The sequence below is a fragment of the Cladophialophora immunda genome, assembly GCF_000835495.1.
Source record: "Cladophialophora immunda strain CBS 83496 unplaced genomic scaffold supercont1.5, whole genome shotgun sequence".
In the NCBI taxonomy this organism is placed as follows: Eukaryota; Fungi; Ascomycota; class Eurotiomycetes; order Chaetothyriales; family Herpotrichiellaceae; genus Cladophialophora; species Cladophialophora immunda.
The window spans coordinates 1,418,340-1,440,105 of NW_015622545.1; the positions used below are offsets into that span (position 1 = coordinate 1,418,340).

Sequence of the window (21,766 nt, forward strand, 5' to 3'; positions counted from 1 at the left end):
GCGACCGTATCGAGCACCCACAAGCTTGCGTTTCGTATAGTGCCGACCAATGTTGTTTCGAGGTTGCATGTTGCAGCTCCATAGAGTCCAGAAAGTCATGTGCACGGAGGAGGAAATGATACACTGTCATCAAAATCCGGTCGAGCCAATGGAACCATTGAAGTCGCCGACCGAATCGCATCTGGTTGGAGAGAGAGCTGGCAGCGGTTCTGATGGCCCAACAACCTCTTGTTCACGACCGACGCCTTCCCGGATGAGCGGCGGCAACAGTGGACTGATCGGGCTGCAACAGTTCATGATGATGTTGATGATGCATGCTGTCCCAGATCTGAGAGTCGTTACCCGCTCCTCTATTTCCCCGGAACGCTCCCCAGCGACTGGCTGCGGTGCTGAAGGAGCTAGCGGGGTTGCACGGCACCGAAACCCATAACAAGCCTCGGAGCCTCGGACAGAAGAGTGGGCCGAAAAGAAAAAGTCGCTATTTCCATTCCTGAAGAGGTGGAGTATTGGCCGAAACAGAGCTTGAAGCTTTTTCAGAACTGCTTGGTGCTCAGTCCCATCTACAGCGGGGTATAGGCTCATAGCTTGTCGTAGCTAGCGCCTAAGGCGAGTCGTCGAGGCGTTTTTCAAAGCTATGGACTTTTCTTTATCCAATTGCGGTCGTTGCGGGTGCGCGGGTTCCCTACGAAGCTACTACGACGTCTAACGCCATATATAGGAAACCCATACCGGGGCGGGGTAGAAGCATCTAACCATATCGGGAGCTCGAACGATGCCCATACGGCCTGGTGCACCTCTTTCACCCCTACGAGTCTTGCTGGTCTTCCATATCTATGTCGGGGTTGGCTAGCTGATATTCAGGAAGTATTGACATTGGCCACCGAATTCCAGGTCTGGCCGCGAATCGAGACCGCATCCTCCGCACCACACTAAGACCCCGAGGGCCTCCAGATCATCTCGTTAGTGCAAGACTTCCGGGCATTGGCGTAGAATTAGAAGGGAGGGGACATGGCAGGGGCCATCGGGCTGCTGTTCAGCCTCGGCCTCTGAAAAGAGCGCAGCATGCATTAACCGTCCGTAAGCGCAAAAGGCGATTTATGCCAAACTAAGGATCGGGCGCAAGGAACTGCTTTTGTTGAGCCAAGATAAGGAGGCAGAAGGAATTGTACATTGCAGGAGACTTTGATTGGACCTGGCCGACGCCAAAAAGCGCCAATAGATTGCCCATATACTGTTGGACTACGGTCCGCGACGAATCGCCGATCCTTGGCCTACTCATGCTTGCCGTAATGACTGCTTCGCGGTTCGGGATATGACAGCTGCGGCATGGCCGCCCGTCAGGAGGGCTTAATACGGCAAATCCGAGCTGTTTACCCGGTTATGATGACCGGATCATGCACGGGAGAAGAGTGAATTGGTGTATCTAGCGGCAGAAGTGCGCCGAATCCGAACCACCGGCGCAGCCTCTCTTGGCCCCGCCTTCTGCGGTTGTGGTGCAGGCATGTCAGGATTCGTTTTCGATGGAGTTTGGGTCGCAGGGCTTTTGTACGAGCTTGGTGTTAAGCTCGAGCTTAAGGCGGGTACCATTGAGTTCCGGAATGTCACCTTTTTAATTCCCGGAGCAGTGGCCGGCAGCTCTCTCATCATGGATAACATGAGCTTCGTCATCGAAGGAGGATTGACAGTTGCCTTTGTCGGGCCAACCGGTGCCGGCAAGTCGACTATATTATCCTTGATAGCACGCATGTTTACTGCGACATCTAGTTAAGTTCTCATCGGAGACCAGGACATCCAGAAGGCCAGGCATAGCTCGTGAGTTAAGAGCCCCCCGTTCGAAGCAAGGAGGATTCCCATCCGTGCGTTCTCGCTGACGAATATCGTGCTTAGCGTCATGGAGTACGTCCTATTTATGCCCCAACATTCCCTTATGTTCAACAGCATAATCAGACAGAACCTTACGTACGGAAAACCGGATGCTACGGACGAAGAGATGCACGAGGAAGGTCGGAATGCGGCCATCCACGATACAATCATGCAACGAGCACAAAATTACGACGCAGCGATTAGAGATGACGGAAAGTGAGTTCGACCCTGCTGCCGCCGTGGTGAGGCTGCACAACCTACCCTGAACTTCAGCTAATGGCCTTCCGTCTCGTGGGTTTCTGGAGGGTGGAGAGCGCCAGCATTTGGGGTTTGCCCGGGTGGGGCTCATGGGACAAACAACAGGTATCTTTCTCTTCGACGAAGTGCCGAGTGCTCTCGACGCAGTGTCAGAGGCCTCCATCCGAAACCTCATCCACAAACTGTTTGCCAAAGCATGAGTGTGTTTGATGGTCAAACTTTTCAACATTTCGACCCAAACACCACTTTTTTTCGACTTGTGTCCAACTGTCGCCCCAAAGTGTGTTCGATGGCCAAACTTTTGGACTTTGCGTCCCAAACACCGACTTTTTGGCAACTTTGGTCCAACTGTCGACCCAAACACCACTTTTTTTCAGCTTGTGTCCAGCTGTCCCCCCCAAAAGTAACTCTTCGTGCTCCTTGAGTGTGTTTGAGTGTTTGATTGACAACCTCTGGGACTTTTGCAACTTTGGCCCTTGGGGAAAAAGTTGTAGCTGGACATTAATGACTAGCGATAATGGATCGGCAACGGAATGGCAAGGACCGGTCCGGGCCCAGCGGCGTCCTCGACTTAAATCCTGCGATAAGCCCGCGGAGCAGTTTTCTCCACGTACTTGGACAAGCTTGACAACAATCCTCTGTGGTGGAGCGGTACTTCACCCGTAGTATGTATATAGATTTGGTCCGAGAACGTTGCCGGCGTAGGTCCCACTGCCGCCGATAGATGACAACAAGGCGACAGGTGGCGTTCGCGGAGGCATCGCAGATGCTTCCACTGTCCTCGACTTGGTCAACGAGGGCCGAGGCCAGCTAGCCCTTAGGCTCGGCGAAAAGATGGACGACTCTGGGTTGTCGCCATCGCCCTGGATCTGCGGGTGAGGCGTCGACGGGAATTGAATAGATGTCCTCTATAGGGCTGGGGATGGGGATGGGGCGGGATCGAGGCCGTGATCTCGTCCAGCTGCTCGTTGGGGAAGACCAGTGGCAGGACTCGGAGCAGGGACGACTCGAAGCTCGTAGAGCCGGCCTTCCAGCACGTCGATGTGTCCTTTTACCGACCGGACCCCGGACACGCCCATGGCATCTCGTGGTCCAACAAAGGGTACGTTGGCGTCGGTCACAAGGACGTGGAGGAACTGAACTGGGACCGCCAGAACAGCGCCAAAAAAAACCTCTGGAAAATTCGTGAGTGCTTTTCCAAAGAGTCAAGGGGCCTTCATGTAGGGTGGTTCCGTAACTGGACTCACTGAAATGAATCTTGCTTGCTGCGTATCACGACGACGCCCACCTATGCATGCGCTTGGCAATGCAAAGGAGGAGGATGAAGAGGGACGGCAAGAACCAACAGCTGCGGCTGCTGTCAAAGACAAGCGTCTATCAACATCTACTCCCAATCTGCAGGGATACAGCACGGTACATGGACAGCGTAGCGTAATAAGCGATGTTGCCGCCGCAGTATTCGAGACGATTGGCGAGATGAGGGGACCGGTTCCGGGAGTCGTAGTAACGACGCAGACATTGCAATGCTCGCCAAACCGCAGAAAGAGCGGCATTGCTCGAATGTTCCGCGACTCGGGTGGTCGGACCAATCTGTAGAGGTACTTTGAATATCATGGCCGAGGATACCATCAGGGTTATCATGGACAAGCGTCAGTGCTGGAGTGTTCACCTCGTACGCCTCGCCATTGTGAAGAATCTCGATCTTTGCTGCATCATTCAACGAAGGTATGCCGTCGGTGCTTGGTGAGATAGGAGGAGGAACCGCTGGCTGGAACGAGGAAAGAGGCCGCAATGGCCTGAGAGTCGTACTGACTCAATTGTCTTGATGGCGTGTGTGCTGCTGTGTTGGGCCGATCTCTGAGGTCTCTGGGAAGGATAGAGAGGGAGAGCTACGTCAAGTGCAGGAGAAGTCGGTGGGCAGGCTCATCCCAATAGGGGAAGAGGTGCTGGAGGCTAAATATCTTGTAGCTAACTTGATGAGTGGGTGAGTCTGCGTCGAGGATAGGAGTGTAGAGAAGAAAAGACAAAGTAGAATGTGCGAGAAAAGGGAAGGAGGCAATGCCTGGACGTCCACGTGCATGCTGGGCACGTGTGCACGTGTATGCTATGCAAACTGCGCAGGCAGACTGTGCTGCTTGGTAACTGCGGTACTTGCTGTCCAGCTGTTGTTCTTGTGCAGCTTTGTTTGCTACGCAGCCGTTCGTTCCGGGGCTTGCTGTGCAGTCATTGTTCCTGTCCAGCTTTGTTTGCTGTTGAGTTGTTGATCCTGTGTAGCTTTGTCTGACCCGCAGCTGGTCGAACAGGATCGACTTCAACATACTCTAGATCCAGAAACCTTCGAAAAAGGCACCCGAGCCATCAAGAAAGGGCTTGTAGTTGCAAAGGTTGCGAGATGAGCGAAGCCGAGACTATTGAAGAATGAAAATACTGCTTCGGCCGCTACGACCGCGGTATCGACATCTTCGGGTCCCCCCCCCCACTAGAACAGGATCGGCGAGGATAGTGTGCTTTGGCTTTCCTACGGCAGCAGACGATTTCTTTACTCCCTTCGACTACTTTACTACTCAAGATTAACCCCCCTACTAGACCTTCTACGAAAGCTCCCTATCTATTGGCGATACCCCTAGCTCCTCGCCTCCCCTGAACGAACCTATTATCGACAAAGTGATACCCGTTTGCGGGGGAAAGGGTAGGCTACAAGCCGTTTACGAAATGGATGTAGAAGGGTTGGGAGAGAGAGCGTGTCCGCGTGTGTCCACGAGTAAGTTGTACCTGCTCCGACCAGATCGTCCCCATCGCGGCCAGTGCCCACGAGTCGATCAAGTTGCAGAAGAACGGAAAGTTGAAGATCTACCCCGGCGGGGGCGCATCCGTTGCCCAACACCGTCCCATTCCGGGAATTGCTGGATCCCGAGGCCAAGGCGTTGCTGCCTCAGGAGGAGTGGAAAAAGGTTTTTGAGATCAAGCACCTTGACCCCAAGACGCCATTCATCACCACTTGCGGCACTGGGGTGACCGCAGCCGGATCTGCAGTTCATTGCCCGACGACGCCCTGTCATGAACAAGGCTCTGGCCCGTCCAGAGCTCGTAACTGGCATTCCCTCTAATGCCGACTCCTCGTGGTAATACAGGACGTTTCCGAGGTTGGTGGCCAAGGGGAAAAAAAGGGCCTTCGGGGAAAGGGAAAACAGGGTTTGTGAGAACAGGATTGACGCAAGATTAAACGGCGGAGGATCTGGATGGCTACCGGCTCACAGAGATGGGCGCGACTGGTGCTGATAGATTGATTTCGGAAAATTTGCAGAGAGTCTCAGATCTGAATTCCCGGCCATCGACGGGGCCATACTGAACGCCGGGATGATGAACTCCAAATCTCTCCAGGGCAGTGATGGCTGGGAGGAGACGCTCCAAGTCAACACCCTCAGCACTTTCCTCCTCGGCGTCCTGATCTTGGTCCCTGGTCTGGGAGATCGCATCACCCCAGTCAGTGCCGGCTGGTGCCCCCTTGCGAAGGCTATGTTCTCTGCTTCGTCCGTGGATGGTGTAAAGACTGCAATTGCACCGCAAACACGACGACCTCAGTCGCAGTGGCTCTTGGACCAGATATGTGTGATTGCAGACATTGTGGTGAACCTCGCACTTACGCAGCCCTTGAAATATGTGGTCGAAGGCTGTTCTAGGGCCGTTTGCCGAGCCTCGATTCCATGGGCGTAACAGTGGGCTGAACACTTACGATTCTTTCTTCGGGGCAACGCTTGGTAGTGTGACCGAGCTTTCCGCAGTTGTTGCACTTGTCTGCTTCACGATCGAGCGGAATTCCGGCATCAGCGAGACGAGTAAGATTTTCTTCTGAAGGAGCAGGCCATTTATCGACGAGAGTAGGTTTCTATGACTAGACCATCAGCCATAATGCCACCTAGAGCGGGACTTTCAAGCATTGAAGTTGCCAAAGTCAAAAAGTTGTAAAAGTCGAAAGGTTTGGCGATCAAACACACACTCGACGGGCACTCCCAGAACTTCAACTTTTTCCCCGGCGCAGACCTATCCACTCACTCACTCACTCAGCGCAGCTAGTCTACCGCTGTCTCGGCAGGGCACTCCTGGACTTGACTTGGTTCTCGACGCAGACTCGAAATATCCTCCATCTCCGCGCATACCCGACCAGTTTCTTCTCCAGGACCATCTTGCTTTCCGCTTCCTTGCCCAACGGACCCGTCGCCGATCAGGAAGACACTTCTCAGACCGACCATAATGTGAATGTTGGTCAATGTCTGCATTGATGGAGTTCGGCTGGACTTTCTCATTCGGCCCAACCGTTGAGATGGAGGGGTTGTCGATGCCTTTGACACTCTTGGTCAACGCGGCGAGCGAGGTCGTGTCGAAGATGTCGGTACGGTCCTCGCCACTAAGGTGACGAACATCCTCCGAGGATGAAGGCGCTTTCACAAAAGGCTCAACCAGCAAAACTGAAAAGGCCAGCACGGCGGTCAATACGATTTCCACTTCCACGAGCTTAACCAGCAAGATCCCCCTCGAGTCCTTCGGTGGCTTCGTCCACCGCGTGAGCCCCAAGGCTGTGCTGGAGACTCCGCCGGAAGAGCGAGAAGCGTTGTCTTTTTATTTTTCACAACCCCGCGTCCTTGAGACTTCGCTCAATGGCCTTCTTGCGCGGCGCGTCAGGCACCAACAACTTCTGCTCCTTCAAGACGGCTCCAGGAGTATCAACAGCTTTGTAAAAACTGCTCGCTGCTCCCTTCTCCTATGTAAACATCATAGTGCTCAAATTAGCTTTTCGACCGTGTTCACGGACCGCGCCCTGCAGGAGCGCGTCAAGTTGTTCCTGGGAGCTGCGGCACAAAAAGTGCCAATGTTGCGGACGTGGAGGGTCTTCTCGAGGACGAAGAGGAAGAATTCAAAGCCGGCATACGCAGAACGCTCATCCCTATTGAATACAACGCCTCGACGACTGCGGGAATCCTGGAATGTGGTCAGCAGCGGCTCGGAAAGCATCGAAGTCTTTGTATATTTCAATGTATGACACTGGCCGAGCGCGTGCCAGTTTTAATAAAAGCTATCCGGTCCATTACCAAAGCAGCAGTTCAGCTCTGGCGACAAGTGCTGGTCGAATGGACGGCTTTCCGATCCAGCATGCCTCCAAGGCTGCTCCAGATGGAGGAAACATCGAGTCCAAGTGATGTCACTCTTTGGATCTGACCGCATATCTTCAGGGAAGGAGTCAGGACTATGGCCGCCTACACCAGCTTCATGGCCTTCGCAGCCTATGGCACGATATCCTCTGCTGTCCTCCGAGTCTTGGAACTACATTTTGCACACGCTCAATGGACGACGGCGAGGTATCCAAAATCTATGTCTTGCCTTCTGACAGGTTGACTTTGGCTCCTCGACTGCCTTCGAACGCTCATGTCTGGTCCGAGCTGACCAGAGTGGATCTCAATAACCCGACTCTGAGCGCCATGAACATTATGCATACGACTATCTTCGCTCTCGCTTTCTTGACGTCCATTGGCACGTACTCGTGGTCATTGTCGGTGACACGTAATGGCTGCACAGATTTGACATTTGACGTTCGTGTTCATCATCCTCGTCAATCCCCACTCTCGCCGTTCCGCTAAAAAGAAGAGAAAAATGGCAAAATCCCGATGCACCAGAAGACGGATGTGGTGATACCTGCTCAAGCTTGCGTCAGTGGTAGCCTGCGAACAGAACAACAGGGCCCTGACCTTGTCAACAAGACAAGTCGCTGGCGAGCGAACTCGGGCCCACCATCTTCGTCAGACTGTGCTTTCCCTTTCAGATGGTTAGGCCCCGTTCTCCATCACCCAGACAATTTTCCGTCGATGATGACTGTCGCTCCAAATAGATCAAGGGCCAACTAGTCGGCAAATCACGTCAGGGTCAACTAGCTCGTCTCAACGGGGTCGACTGGTCAGGGTCCCACCACCGGGGTTTCCTCCGCTGAGTCACAAGTCTCCTGTCTCTTGCTATTGGAAGGTCTTGGCTTATACTACAGCCCGAGCGAACTGTCATTCTTTAATCGGACACTGTACTTCCACTGGGGCGGTTTTAAGTAGCCAGCGTCCAGATGCGATACGTACGCGTCTGGTTGTAGAGTGCTTGACGCGTCGCAGAGAATCTGATCCTACGGGTACACCTTTCGGATCTCCTCGAGAGCCTTCTGCTGGATTTCGGGCCGCTGTGCAAGAAGCGCCACCCCAAGTACGCGCTCAAGATCACAGAAGAGGAGGACGGGCAGCTGACAAAAGGAGGGTAAGGGGGGCTCGGCTGGGCAAGTATGGATCGCTTCGGACGAGAGGCAGTCAAGTCAGTAGCCGATCCCAACAAAGATGTTTTGTGGGTAAAAGACGACGAGGAAACCCGCGACCGCAAGAATCCGCCTGGAGAAGTACACCGGTTGAACAGACTCGTTCTCTTCTGGGTGATTTCGTCTTCGAAACACACGTTCTCCGCTGTCAGATCCTGGATCTTCGTCTCTGTACCCAAACTCGATGGATGGGCCCAATGGCGGAAAGCCGACCAGCAGCACACAGAATACCAACCCCAAAATCTCCTTTACAACGAAATGTCCACGTGGACCAGGCAAGGTCGAGAACCACAATCACCTAAGCCCAACAAACATTCCACAGAAGACTCGCTGAAGGGCACAACCAATGGACTCGAAGTATCGCGCTTGTTGAGGAGTTCGAAAACCTCTTTCATCGCGAAGGACTTGACTATCCCGTCGAAACCCAGTCGGACTGGATACTCCATCATTCAGGAGGTCAATTGATCGTAGAGTCGTTTCAATTGGAAGATTGGAAGATTGGAGCCGAGCGCAAAAGACGCTCGGCGTCTCGGCTTGCACTGACAGCACCCACCTTTGTTTTTCCCTCACCTTGAGTCTTGTTTTGATTCTCTACCTGGTTGCGATTTAGCGCTTCTGGTCGCCCGTCGCTCTGCCGCTTCTCGATGCGCTCTTCGTCGGTCTGCCCACGATGAAGGCTGTTTCTCAGGAGGCATGCTTCTGTTCTCAGATCAATCTCTCCGTGTCTAGTTGAGCCTTCTTCCCGCTAAGTCCCTCGTAGGCATTTAAGAAACTGTTTGAAGGCCAGGAAAAGGTAGATGCGGAGAAGCCCAAGATCTGAAATTCAGGGCCTGGTCGACCCATCGCCAGAGCGCAGGTTCAGATGCGGAACGGCTTGGTATAGTCTAGCCGGCCGAGTTGTTGTATTCGCCGAAAGCCCAGAATTATGTCGGGTACTCTGCCGGTCTCTCTAGCCCGAGCGAACTGATGCCAGAGACAAGAGGAGGGGATGAGACGACATTATGGAAGGCGGAAGTAGGCGATCCATTCAAACGGATATAATCATCACGAATTGCGTGGGTCTTGCTGAACTCGTTCTACCTCTAAGTCTTCAGCGCTGTCAAGCATTTGAACTCGGGCTCCGTCGTCGATGATGGCGATTTTGATCTCTTCTTTCAGCTGCAAGCCGTTTGCCGGCTCTGAGATCACTGCCTGGCCAGGAATCAAGCATGGGCAATACCACAAGTGGCGATTGGCCTCCGTCCCCCCTCGAGTCTATTAGCGCAGCAGCGAGGCCGAAAGATCCAGGAGGTCAAGACACACGCAAGGACTAGAAAAGGACTGATCAGTTCTGTTTCCCCGAGTTGCGCAGATCCAGCTGAGGGGCAGCTTTACGTACGGTCAATCTGGTACGTTGGGCATTGATAATGAGAACTTGTGAGACACACTGCCAGCCACGGCCTAGGCTGGTCAATGGAATGGGTTGCTGTTGAGCTGCCTTACAGCAGCTACCTCGGAGTTGTAGCAGCTCGCACCAAGTTGACGCAGCTTTTCCGCAGGTACCCTAGATGCTGAACAGCCATTCCGAGACAGCTCTGGGATGAGCGCAGTGTAGCTCCAAACGCCCTCTTCCACGGCATGGTCGCCCATCATCCACCCTCCGCGATGTGCGACGAGCATAGGCGGCGCGCGGTTCCCTTTCTTGCCCGTAGCCTTCGATTTCTGCGTTATCATTTGAGCTTGGGCAAGCACAGAGGTGACGAACAGGGATGCTCAAGTCTGTGCGGATCTTTGTAATCGTTTTCATATCAGATCCGCCCTGCTTGGTTGCCGGGGGGTCAACATCGAGGCTGCTGACGTGGCTGGCGGCAAGTAAGGGCATGAGCACACCGAACGCCTCCACTAGAGGCTGGACACCATTGACACAGGATAACAGACGTGACCCGGACTGAGAACCACCCACACCGACGACGACGCTGGGTTGGAAGCCACCTAGTATTCTACTTTGTCCAAGAGAAGAGTTGACAATACAGGCGACTTGAGTATAGATGTCGTAAGAAATCGCGTCATCAGGAATGAATAGACCCCCATAACGTGCCGGATCCCACTGCCTCAATCCCTGTGGGTTGGCGACTTGTAAGCCATAAAGTCCAACAGGCTGCGCGGAAATCAGGATGTAGACGGCACCATCTTCGTACAAACCCGGTGTGTCGCCCCCGAACGAAACCTCGTATCCAAAAGAAACGTTGATCCATTCGAGAACGGTGATCCCATTGAACTTCTTCTCGTCAGTTGGACGGTGCACCAAAATCCGAGTCCTGTAGGCACTTGTGTTTGTCGTTTGGAGAGTCCATCGACCATCATCGGTGAGGTTGCATACCGGCTGATACCTCGTCGCCGTGCCGCTAATGAAATACTCTTCCTCGACATACCCGATCGATCTGATGTTTCCATAGTAGGAGGCAAATGGATATCCTCTCCGGAAGCCGACAATGGGACCTTCGACTGTCGGCAGAGTACTGTGTTGCTCCATGTTGCCCCCTGCACGGCGGAAAGAAAGCGGTGCACCACACTGCTGCTAAGAAAGGAGGAAGCTCTTCATGATGTAAATGGTCGTGAGCCAATCTCCAAAGTTCCAAAGCCTCGCAGGGGAACAGCAGTACATATATTGTCACTTGCTCCAGCAGAGATGGTATGCAGAATACGCCTTACAACCCCTCTCCCGGACATGTGTAAAGGCACCAAACGCCCTCTTAGGAGCACCAATCTCAGGCCTTGAGGATAAGTTCCGCTTTTGCTTGCTGTAGCTGAGGAACCGACAAGCTCGAGTTTGAACGGATTCTCCTTAACCGAAGAGGCTTGATTGGCTAAACGGGATTATAATCTAGGCCTAAGGTAGTAATTTTTCCGACAAGTGCATTAAATTTCCCCACCATCAAGCTCAAGGAAAACATTCGTCACCGCATCCCCAGATAACCTAAAAGCTCAAGGCTTTGCATGGCTAGCGGCTCTGGAGTCGCGCGGGGGAACACTGCGCTGACTTCGAAAATTCTCGCTTCGCAGGTGTCTCCCTCTTGTGCTACGTAACATCATGAACCTAATGCAGAGAAATAAACCAAGAGAACCTCGTACAGAAACGAGTCTCGCCAGATTGGGACAATTCTGCTGCCAATGTCGTGGAGATCCCCTTTTAAGCCATGTCAGTTCCATCTCAAGTCATTTTTTGACACTAGTTAACGAGCTTCACGACCAGCTGTCGTCGCCTTCGGCCATAGATACCCAAGGAATTCAGGTTTGATAGAGAGGCGGAAGTGTCTTCTTGACAAGTCGGACGACGTTCCCAAACATTTGCAGGGTGGAGTACGCCCATCAATTCCGCAAAATATGCAAATATTCCGCATAGCCTTGGAACTGACCTGGCTGTGGAACTCCATAGGTTTTTGCTACCCCGCGGTCGAGACCTGGAGGGAGTGGGAGACCCTTCTGTGTCCTGAATTCATGCCAGAAACGGTATAAAGTAGAGTTCTGGCTGTATCTGACGGTATCTGTACAAAAGAGTCAACCAAAGTGATCCGGCTTTACCAGTCTCTTGCTCCTTTGAGCAGTACAAGCCACAAATTGCCCGCAAGTTTCACAGAACATCGCCTAACTATCATGGCAATCTTCAAGTTGCCCGCCGGTCTCATCACCACCTGTCTGACCACGGCCATTGCTATGAAAATAATGCCTCCGACCGCCGAAGGACCGATCAAGGTCGGCGCACGAGGACACCCATTTTGCGGGTTTCCAGGCAACATGTCCACCCTGGGGTACCTCAAGGAGGAGTACTTCATTAGTGGCATCGCTAATCGCTACAATGTCGCTGTATCCGCACAGAGTGCAGGCCTGGACTGCCTCGGCGCCAATCCCATTGGTCTCACGGAATGGGATCCGCAGCGGTACGGAACACTTCGCGTTCCAGACGATGCGCTGTCTTACGATATTTTCACTCAAGCAGCCCATGTTTTTCAGTCGGGCCAGATCGCTGGAGTCGAGCCAGAAAAGCTCATAGCCGTGGGCGCATCGCAATCCGGAAAGCGCGTGCTGGCTTACGTCAATGACATACAGCCCATGGGCAGCACATTTGACTCAATTATCCCCGTTGTCTGCACCGGCAACGCGGCGAATTTCAGCCCAGTGCCTGCAGCTCGGACACCACTCAGCGCGAGAGATGCGTGATCACGAAATCGAGGACGGATAGCAAGATTCCAATCTTCGAGTTGAATTCCGAGACCGAGGCTCTTACGTACTTCCTCTAGGGGACGAGACAACCTCACCAAGCTGTTTCGCGAGTGGAAAATTGCCGGGGTGGCCCATGGAAACTTACCTACCTTCCTGGATCTGCAAATCCAATTCGCGTATGATAGTCTCCCCGGGATCCGTGTCCTACCAACATCAGTGCCATCGATTGGCGACCGACCCTGGATGCCGTCTATCGCCATGTCTCCCGCTGGATGCGCAGCCTCGCGGATCCGCCGACTTTCCCCAAGATGGAGATCGCCGTCAACAGCACAGGTTCCAAAGTGCTCGCCAGGGATGAATTTGGCAACGTGAGAGGTGGATTAAGACTGCCCAAAGGGCAAGTTCCGATCGCGGCATACAACGGCGAGGATAATGGCCTCGATGGGAACACGTACAATTTCACCGCTTCCCGGCTCGATGACCTTCTTTATTCCTCTCATGACGATTATGTCACCCAGGTAGTGGCTGCGGCTTCCACGGCAGAGAAGCAGAGAATAATACTCCCATCGAAAGTTCGGAATTACATCCTGAAGGCAGAGCAAGCGAACGTACCGCCTGCGCGTGGTATTGTGTCTGTTTGATGGTTCGCATTTGACCATTCTATTGACAATCCTCCGGGTGGTCGCGCCGATCGCGTGATAGGGATACTCACAGAGATGCTTGGTAGTTACATGATTCCTAATCAGGAGCTTCTTGATCAAGGTCACGCAGAGTGTTGTCAATGTGTCGGCCGGCGGTACTCAAATGAAGACAAGCGATGGCATGGTGAATCACAATTAATCGTGAAGAAGGAGGGTCAATCAGTCAAGGATCAGTCATGTAAAGGATACGATCGACAGGAAAAATCCGATGGCGCAGAATGTCTGTGTTGGTGGAGTCAATGTAGTAGGCATGAGATTCACAACCCGTAGACTCAAAGTAGACTTCAAATCCGCCAAAAGATTGGTGGAAATCATGAGTCAATTTGATTGTATTGCTCGGGCCGTCGACGTCAGTGCCTTCAGTTAGATCTACCGCAACATTGTTGAACATGTTCAAATCGCAAGTGCTAGCTGTTTCGACTCATCTTGGGAGAGAAAGCCAGTCGCCGGTCGGATCAGTGACCCCCAACTATCGGTAGTCTGCGTACCAGCTCCGTCTTCATACTGGAAGAGATCATCAGCGAATGGGGAGTGATGTGTGCTGCTTCCAGCGGGAGTCTAGCTGCGGTAAGGAGATCCGGTTCTAAGATTTGATTTGCTCCTGTTTTAACCAAGGGACTCTTCACTGTACACAAACGCCGCAAAAGGCACATGGCAGTGGCGCCGAGACAAAAAAGTAGCTGACCTTCCTGAACGGGTTAGGATAATATCCACGTCACCGTAAACAGCAGGTACACCGCAAACTGTGGGCCCTTGTCCCCCACCGCTTATATGAAGCAGTAATTCATCAGTTCAACCTTGACTTCTTTCTGTCCCTCACCTCAACACCAACCAAGAGCACTTTGCCAACAAAATTCGTTCTTCCGTCGGGAAAGATGGCGACCTCGAACCCAGACCAAGCTCAACACTACGATGTCCTTTGCGTCGAATCTGCCGGACTGACGGCCCAAAACCACGTGGCCATCTTCGTGGAGACACACGAACTTGGGCCTGGCACCGGACATATCTATCAAGTGTCGGGCAGTATCCAGCTGGGAATGTTCCACAGTTATCGACCAGGGAAAAAACCCGAAGAGGACGAGCAGTCGGTGTTTGTCAGCAAGAGAGTTCTGGGCAGAGTATCAAAGGCGGTTTACGATGACGGAACCTTTCGACGAGTCTGCGACTCGGTTGCGCCCCCACCGAAGCAATTCAACGGCCCGAAACGACTGTTCCCCGGGACAAAACTGATCAGATGTGGCGAATGGGCACAGGAGGCGCTGGAGAAGCTGAAGCTGGAGGGGATCTTGGTCTGACTGGAATGGTACGACAAGAGGCCAGGCTCACAGCAATCAACGCCCACACAAGCACGTCGGAGCAGGAATTTCTCATACGAGAGAGAATAACTCGATTCACTGGCCATGGGTCGTCACGCGGGTCAGGATCATGGCTCCAGGGTCATTGTTTGAGCCAAGGGAGCTCGGCTGGATAAGGCTCTACGATGGATTCCACTGGTTCTGGTCAGTTATCATCAAAATTGATCCTCAGGAGGCTGAGCAGGATTCCCAGTAGCTTGGATACCAACCATCTTCTTCTCGGTCGACCAATACAACATCATAGATTTCCTCTGGGATGACTCGATCGTACCTCGCAAAGCTTGTAGATATTGCCCACATCTCTCGCGGTCCGACGATGATATTCCCGCGTTAGAAGTCGGCATGAGTGAGTACAGGATGGTGATTTCGAAGACCCTTCTCCAAGTGGCGACAACAAAAGCCAGATCGACCAGGTCCATAGCTGTTGCATGAGTCGATTATCCTAGCCTTCTGAGCTCCCGCGCTACTGAGAGCCTCCTCTGTTTCGAAAGTTCTGTTGACCGCAGGGGTTCGCTCTATCTTGATCTCCGGCGGGCAAACATTTGCCGCCCCAACATCTGCTGGACAACACGCAATGGTTGATACGAAAAGCGTTTCTGGGGCGACACTCATGGCTCTTGAATCGGACAATGCATGAAATCTCAGAATGGGAGAAGAGGGAGGATTTGCACGCTCGACGGCGTGCAAGAGTGTGCCGATTCTTTCATTGCTCCCACAGCTCTCTGTCAGAATGACCTTCGGTTGGGGAAGCTGACAGAAGACTCGGGCAGTACTCTCGTAGATCCGCTTCATCAGCATTATTTGCTGCGAGATGTCTCGATCCGAAGCCTGCGATATTGACACTTGATCGATCCACTTCCTCTGCATCTTTTCCCCTGGTTGAAGCAATGCCAGGAAGTCTTCAAGCGCCCTTACCGCGCGGGGTCTAAGCTTGAGGGACCTTGGGCATCCATTTGCATCTGGACATTGGTATTGGACACGCTTTCGGTCTCCAGCTGTAGGAGATGACACTGTAGAGCGGGCGATCAGTGGGAGTCTTGACGAAATCGACGACTTCCAAGTGACGAGTCAACCGGGCTTCATGGGGCGTAAAGACGATTACTCTGGTTTGTTCCGCTGAGAGTGGGCCTGGCGAACAGTATAGCATGTGCGTTTGCTGTACACAGGGGCATGACAGATGCGGTTGCTCAAGGATCTCTGTCTTGTAGAATTCTAGTCTCGTAAGAGGGTTTCTTGGTATTGGTACATCGGTACGGTAAAATAGGTCCTGCGTTGCTCGGCCACAGAGATCCCGTTTGCGAGTTTTCCGGTGGGCAAAGTATGGAACACATTCGAGATGGCTGTCGAAAGTACTTCGTCAATCTCCTTCTCAACCAAGGGATGCTTTCTAGTTCTATATTCATTTGCTACCCGGGGAACTATGCGGGGGGTTGGAGTCTCCACAAGGTTCAGGCCGAGCAGTTGAAAGAGTCTGTTTTGAGGATTCCGTTTGTTTTTGGGAGATATCACGCATTCTGCTGAGCCTGTCATCCGCTCTGGTTTGTGCAGAACCTCTCTGCGCCTGCATGGCCAACTGACTAGGCCCGTAAGGCATGCATTCTGGCCACGGTTCTTTGAAAATGGACCTGTTTAATCTGCCGGACAGGCAATGGCGTCCGGATGTGCCGGCGCAGAAGGGATTGATGAGGGCTACACAGAGGCCGTGCGTGAGTATTGGAACTCTTTTACGGCTGGATGACACCGAGCCAATCATGAAAACCCTGAAATACCCGCCAGCACTATCAGATCCATCACAAATGTGTATATACTCTTCAGCATCTTCCTCCACCTGCATGACACCTATATTCTTCTCGTTATCTAGACCCGTGCGAAGCCTTCATCGTCAACTCGGCAGCTGCCATTCCAATACTACCATCATGAGTGGTCGTTATCATTACGGCATCCTTGTGCAACGTCGAATAGTACCCGTCGAGAGATCCACGGAACTCTCTCGCCAACAACCGAGTCATGGCCCTTCGCAATCTGGTAGTATTCAACTGCGTCCCATGTCCAAGTCGCCCTTGGTTGTCAGCATGGGCGGGTCTGAACTTGCAACTTGGTGCAGTTTTTGAACACAGTGTCCAGCGTTTGTCACATCCGAATCGATGTCTGGGAGGGATTTGCCTCTTTGCTGTCTGGACCAGGACAGTCACCAACGGCCGTGATCTTCCTCGAGAGGCTGCACCATTCTCGACCTCCGGCAGTGGCTGGCGCACAACTATTCAACCCTGTCGTCAACAATAACACGTTGTTGTCGGTATTCTTTGTATGGAACTAGATCCATATGCAATTCCCTACAAGAATGCTCCCAGGAAGCTGCAGTGTTTAGACCGCAGCAGAAGTCGTTCAAAGCCCGCATTTATCAGTTGGAGTTTCTTTTCACTGGTCTCCCGTAGCCGAAACACCATTGGTTGGTAGCTGTCTATGCAGGTGGGCAGTGTTTCGGCGGTGGTCTGTGTCTTCGCGTTGCGAATGTGTGGGCTCCTTGGTGGGATTGTCGGTTGATTCCCGCAACCGAGGTGGCTGGGGAGAAGATTGAGGGGTCCTTATAGCAATGTAGTTGTTCTCTGACAATGTTATACCTAAAACGAGTCGATCTCGCTGTCCTTGGAGCGGTGTACCGCATACATAGAAGTCACTGGTGCAGCTTCAGCGTACGCGGCGAATGCATACGATCAGGGAGGACCAAGAAGGGACTGGAGTGACAGTTTGGCCTTTGCGTTTAACAGACATGAGTCTGTCGCCCCTATTCCACAACATCAATGCCCCAGCGTCTCCTTCCCGGCTCCGCTTTCTTGCTTCCCGTGTCCTCCTCCCACCATCCAAGCCGGAACTTGCGCACCCAAATATCCGTCTGATCCGTCCGCGTCACGCTTTGCATACGCAGCTCTTGTACCAGCCTACTGCCGGCCAACAATGTCATCGCTGCCGCAATTGAACCCGGCGGCTCTCGGAGATCAAGTCCCTCGCGCTCCCTGCCAAGGAAAGGCAGGTATGGAGACGCGGCTGAGAGCGGCCAGACAATGACGGTCGCCAGTATGGCAGTGATGACATAGGTTATTGTTGCTGATTGTTGAACCGTTGGGATGCGTCCGCAAACTTGGACAGGGATCGTGTTCACGTTGACACCTCGTTTGCTGGTCGTGTTGGCCAACTGGGACGTATAGGGACGCAGCTCGGACAACATCTGGATTGAATACGCCGTTAGTAGCTCCTCAACACTTCTTGCAAGCTCGTTGGCGTCGAGCAGTGAGCTCGTGATGCTGTCATGGCCGACCTTGGACCGCTGGAGCACCGCGAGCTGCTCCCAAACGTTCCGGCTAGTACCCTTTGATGGCCAGAGAGTCTTGCCCACCACCTCGGCAACGTTGCCCCCGGCTGCTGCGTCGTTCCAAAAATTGCGAAGGGACATTGAATCGGCCGGGTAGTACGGAAACATCCAGCCGGGCGTCGAGCGGTCGTAAGGTGTGCGGTCTTTTATCGTCCGGTCGTCGTAACTGGCCACGGCCCATGGAAGGAGTGTGGAAGAGTCGTTCAGCCCTACTCGCACTCCTTGCATGAGTGTCGCCTCAACAGAGACCTTGTTAAACTCCCGGGTACACACAACGCCTCGGATGGTGGGCAGAGAGACGTTGAACATGCCGGGTTTTGCTTCAATCGCACTGTCTTGTATAATATTGTGTTTGCTTTGGTCCCTGGGTTGAATAACGGGAACGTACGTCTCGTTCGCGATGCCGGAAGTTACGCTGCTGTAGTCTGCAAGCAGCATTGTGTACGGAGTACCTGGCAGCACAGTGCCTGTGTTTCTGTTCACGGGTAAAAAGGCCGCGCCGATATAATTTGAGGCGGTGATTGAGTTCTGAAGCATCCTCATGGCGTAATAGTCGACCATAGCGGCACCGGTTTTGTCGACGTGCCGAGTTTCAGGTCGAAACATGAAGCACGGAAGTGTACCCCAGTAGGCATTGTAGGTCTGACTTACCCACAAGCTGAAGTCTTCGTTGTCGTATGGTTGGCAGGTCACGTTGACCTCGATGGCTGGAATGACAGCATGAACGGACGCGGCATTCCCCACGTCACCTTGTAATTCAGTGAAGACCAGTTTGTCCAAGGCGTCGATGCGAGGCGGCAGATTGAATTCTTTGATCCGAGACCACTCGCTCCACTGCGATGCACGGTCGGTGATACCACCAGTCACACTGTGCGGGAGATCGTATGTGCTTTCGAAATTGTCTACCAGGCTCGAGTCAAGACTCATCGTCCTCTCTTGGGAAAGTCGAGCGGACGTTGACGGCTTGTAGATCCCGGCAGCAGCAATCTTGACCCCCGGGTAGATCACGACAAGCAAAGACACGAAGAGGAGAACCAGACTGCCAAACCCGTCGACTGCCCTGTATGGCAGGGAGAAGACAGAGTGGTTGATGGGGTTGAAAAGCACGGTTTCCCGACCAGGCCTACCGCTCCCCCTTCGCAGATTGCGATATGGCTCAAGACGAGTGACTGAATCACCTAAACCGCCTAGACCGTGGCCCAAAAGCAGCAAGACGCTTCAACAATTAGCGTGTTTTCATTTCAAAAAGAGGCTGGGATACTTACATAGTTGGAACAAAGGCAAAGGCATTCTTCGCGAACCACTCATTGAAGCCTTTCGAGATCATGAGCCCATACAACGCCTCACGTAGCGTCTCCGCAGCACTAGCGATCAGTGCCAGGCTGATGATCATGACTCCTGTGATGTATAGCCAGTGCAATGTAGTGGGTCTATATCTATCAGCCAACAAGTGCGTCTGACTTGTAGCTTCGACGGTCTCTTTTGGAATAAGATCGATCTGGACCGCGCCACGGTCACTGCGGGATGCACGAGTCCAAGCGAATCCGCTGAGAACTGGAAGGCCATCTAGTTCCCTAAGCATGGCTTGCTCAACATTCGGATTGTTTGCAAGATGCACAGCAATCGCTGCCAAGGTACCGCAGTCTTCGTTGAGACATGATCTTACGCGAAGTAAGGTCGCTAAGAGGACGCAAATGACGGCAAGGCAAGCTAAGGAGGCTTGCGCTGCACGGCGAGCCCAATCTCGAACAAGGACTCGCGGTTGCCTGACGACAATCGTGCCTTTCAGGGTAGAGTTTTGACTTTCCCGGGCCATGGTGTTCGCGAGCTGCACGACATAGTTGCCAACTAACGAGGATGTGGCGATGGCAAATTTCGTACTGTTATTGAGGAGTGCATCAGTGAGCGAGGCATTGTAACCACTTAGCATCTGAGCGAAGAATGGGTCCCTTCCAGCGACGGCAAAGTAGTAGTCGGCCCAACTGGTGACATTGATGTACGAGGCTTGTGGGATAACAATTTGCGAGTTTGGCGCGAATGAGCCTTGCCACGACGTTCTATGATAGGCATCCAACGATGTACCGTCCAGAGGATTGTTGAGGTATGTCACAAGAACGTCCGGAGTGATCGTACCAGGATGGAAAGGCTTTGCAGCGTCAGTTAGAGCGTAAGACACCACTTCGCCGGTGCCAGCATTGACACTTAATGACGCATTCTGCATTGCGTACCATGGATCGCACAACAGACTGCTGACGTCCAGGTCTGATGCGGTCGGTTGGCCGCCTCTTGGACGAAGAATGTGCGCCCAGATTCTGATAGATTCCGTGGCAGAGTTTCGGCACTTTGTCAGATTGAACCATGCAGCAGGCAAGCCAACACCAGCAGATAGCATATTCCAAGCTGTTTGGCTCCCACGGTATAAGAAGTAGTGGTTGGTCACGGAACCTGGCACGACCGTGAGGTTGATCTGTGGAAGGGCGTCACACCGGGCTCGAGCAAGATCATCCACGTTAGGTTGCATGGCTCTCCACCACGTCGTCACACCGTTGCTGACCTCTTCCTCTGACCACACTGGTGGCTTTACCACGGACATTCTAATGGGAGTGCAGTCGAGACCAGCAGAGAATGCAGTGGCGGTTGCACTCAGAGTACCATTGATGATTTGTCCGGGATATTGATTGGTTGCAAATGTCGTGAAAACGTATCCATCACTGGTCCAGGGTGGATACTTCCCATTTCGCTGCTGAGAGCTGGTCACACCTGCATAAGGCTGACTTCCAGTATAGTTCCAGGCCATCGTAAGTGAGCCATTGCTGTCCACGAAGCGACTGGTGAGGTTGAAGTCGGAAGTCCCGGTGAATCCTACGCCGTCTTCCGAAACCTTGGCAGTAGCATCGACGTATGTCAAGGCGTTGGTGAAAGATACTAGGACAGCCGCGATTAATCCGCCCAGCAGGCCGAAGCACAAGGGCCATTGTCGCCTTCGAGCAGCCGTCCACATAGAGAAGATGTCGACAGCATTGACATAGTTGGCTTGCAGAGAAATAGAGGTTGGGGCTATCCGGTCTGTCATTGCTGACCACGGCATCATGAGCTTCAAGTCTGATATGAGGGAGCGCCAGATGAATCCCAAGAAAACAGCAGCCACTGTTGGCAGGTAGCGCAGACAATTGACGACGGCCTCTTGGCTAGCATCGATGCCCTGGTGACGGTGGACTTCTGTATCAAGGACTTGCAGCGACGCAACAAGTGCTGTGCATGATACCGCGAAGAACAGCAAAAAGCCTCGCCTCAGCTTTACAGGTCGCCATGGCCGGAAGCGTCTGGAGGCATAACACGGTTAGCCTGCCGTCTGAGAGGATCTTGTCACGAGACGTATCAAGTTGGCCAAGAACTTACGATTCTGCGCGGAAACTCGACTGAAGCATTTTCGTCGCGGGTGGATTCTCGCTTCTGTTGTGCTCTGGTGTTTCTGGTGCGGCATGATAGCTGAATGGCGCCATAATGTAAAAGAGAGTGTCGAATCCGGTGGTGGATGCAAGGACTCTCATAGATTTTGTTTGCAATCCCCTGGCGATCAGGTCGAAGATATGTTGAGCCCCTTGTCTTTTCGACAACGGAGAAGGATTCAAGGGCGTGGGTCTACACACTCTAGATCTTAAGGCGCCCTATTCGG

The 21,766-nt window shown here is 53.0% G+C and overlaps 9 protein-coding genes across 9 annotated transcripts; 6 read left to right on the forward strand and 3 right to left on the reverse strand.

The window, feature by feature from the left end:
- Positions 1 to 1,501: 1,501 nt before the first annotated feature.
- PV07_08758 (uncharacterized protein) lies at positions 1,502 to 1,768 on the forward strand (the record flags this gene model as incomplete). The annotated part of the gene is made up of 1 exon (XM_016395952.1): positions 1,502 to 1,768. The coding sequence occupies one exon, from the start codon at positions 1,502 to 1,504 to the stop codon at positions 1,766 to 1,768; it is 267 nt and encodes an 88-aa protein (XP_016245808.1).
- A 123-nt stretch (positions 1,769 to 1,891) lies between these two features.
- Positions 1,892 to 2,083, forward strand: PV07_08759 (uncharacterized protein; the record flags this gene model as incomplete). Its single annotated transcript, XM_016395953.1, has 1 exon — positions 1,892 to 2,083. One exon carries the CDS (start codon positions 1,892 to 1,894, stop codon positions 2,081 to 2,083), a length of 192 nt encoding a protein of 63 aa, XP_016245809.1.
- Positions 2,084 to 8,434: 6,351 nt separating this feature from the next.
- PV07_08760 (uncharacterized protein) lies at positions 8,435 to 8,929 on the forward strand (the record flags this gene model as incomplete). The annotated part of the gene is made up of 1 exon (XM_016395954.1): positions 8,435 to 8,929. The coding sequence occupies one exon, from the start codon at positions 8,435 to 8,437 to the stop codon at positions 8,927 to 8,929; it is 495 nt and encodes a 164-aa protein (XP_016245810.1).
- Positions 8,930 to 10,007: 1,078 nt separating this feature from the next.
- Positions 10,008 to 10,976, reverse strand: PV07_08761 (uncharacterized protein; the record flags this gene model as incomplete). The annotated part of the gene is made up of 1 exon (XM_016395955.1): positions 10,008 to 10,976. One exon carries the CDS (start codon positions 10,974 to 10,976, stop codon positions 10,008 to 10,010), a length of 969 nt encoding a protein of 322 aa, XP_016245811.1.
- Positions 10,977 to 12,097: 1,121 nt separating this feature from the next.
- On the forward strand, positions 12,098 to 12,661 carry PV07_08762 (uncharacterized protein; the record flags this gene model as incomplete). The annotated part of the gene is made up of 1 exon (XM_016395956.1): positions 12,098 to 12,661. One exon carries the CDS (start codon positions 12,098 to 12,100, stop codon positions 12,659 to 12,661), a length of 564 nt encoding a protein of 187 aa, XP_016245812.1.
- Positions 12,662 to 12,972: 311 nt separating this feature from the next.
- Positions 12,973 to 13,305, forward strand: PV07_08763 (uncharacterized protein; the record flags this gene model as incomplete). The annotated part of the gene is made up of 1 exon (XM_016395957.1): positions 12,973 to 13,305. The coding sequence occupies one exon, from the start codon at positions 12,973 to 12,975 to the stop codon at positions 13,303 to 13,305; it is 333 nt and encodes a 110-aa protein (XP_016245813.1).
- Positions 13,306 to 14,202: 897 nt separating this feature from the next.
- On the forward strand, positions 14,203 to 14,943 carry PV07_08764 (uncharacterized protein). Its single transcript, XM_016395958.1, has one exon. It carries the CDS (start codon positions 14,241 to 14,243, stop codon positions 14,658 to 14,660), a length of 420 nt encoding a protein of 139 aa, XP_016245814.1. The 5' UTR covers positions 14,203 to 14,240; the 3' UTR covers positions 14,661 to 14,943.
- Positions 14,876 to 15,139, reverse strand: PV07_08765 (uncharacterized protein; the record flags this gene model as incomplete). The annotated part of the gene is made up of 1 exon (XM_016395959.1): positions 14,876 to 15,139. The coding sequence occupies one exon, from the start codon at positions 15,137 to 15,139 to the stop codon at positions 14,876 to 14,878; it is 264 nt and encodes an 87-aa protein (XP_016245815.1).
- A 2,177-nt stretch (positions 15,140 to 17,316) lies between these two features.
- On the reverse strand, positions 17,317 to 21,617 carry PV07_08766 (uncharacterized protein). Its single transcript, XM_016395960.1, has 3 exons — positions 21,490 to 21,617; positions 19,356 to 21,413; positions 17,317 to 19,306 (listed from the first exon to the last, which is right to left on the reverse strand). Exons 1-3 carry the CDS (start codon positions 21,591 to 21,593, stop codon positions 17,506 to 17,508), a joined length of 3,963 nt encoding a protein of 1,320 aa, XP_016245816.1. The 5' UTR covers positions 21,594 to 21,617; the 3' UTR covers positions 17,317 to 17,505.
- Positions 21,618 to 21,766: the final 149 nt, after the last annotated feature.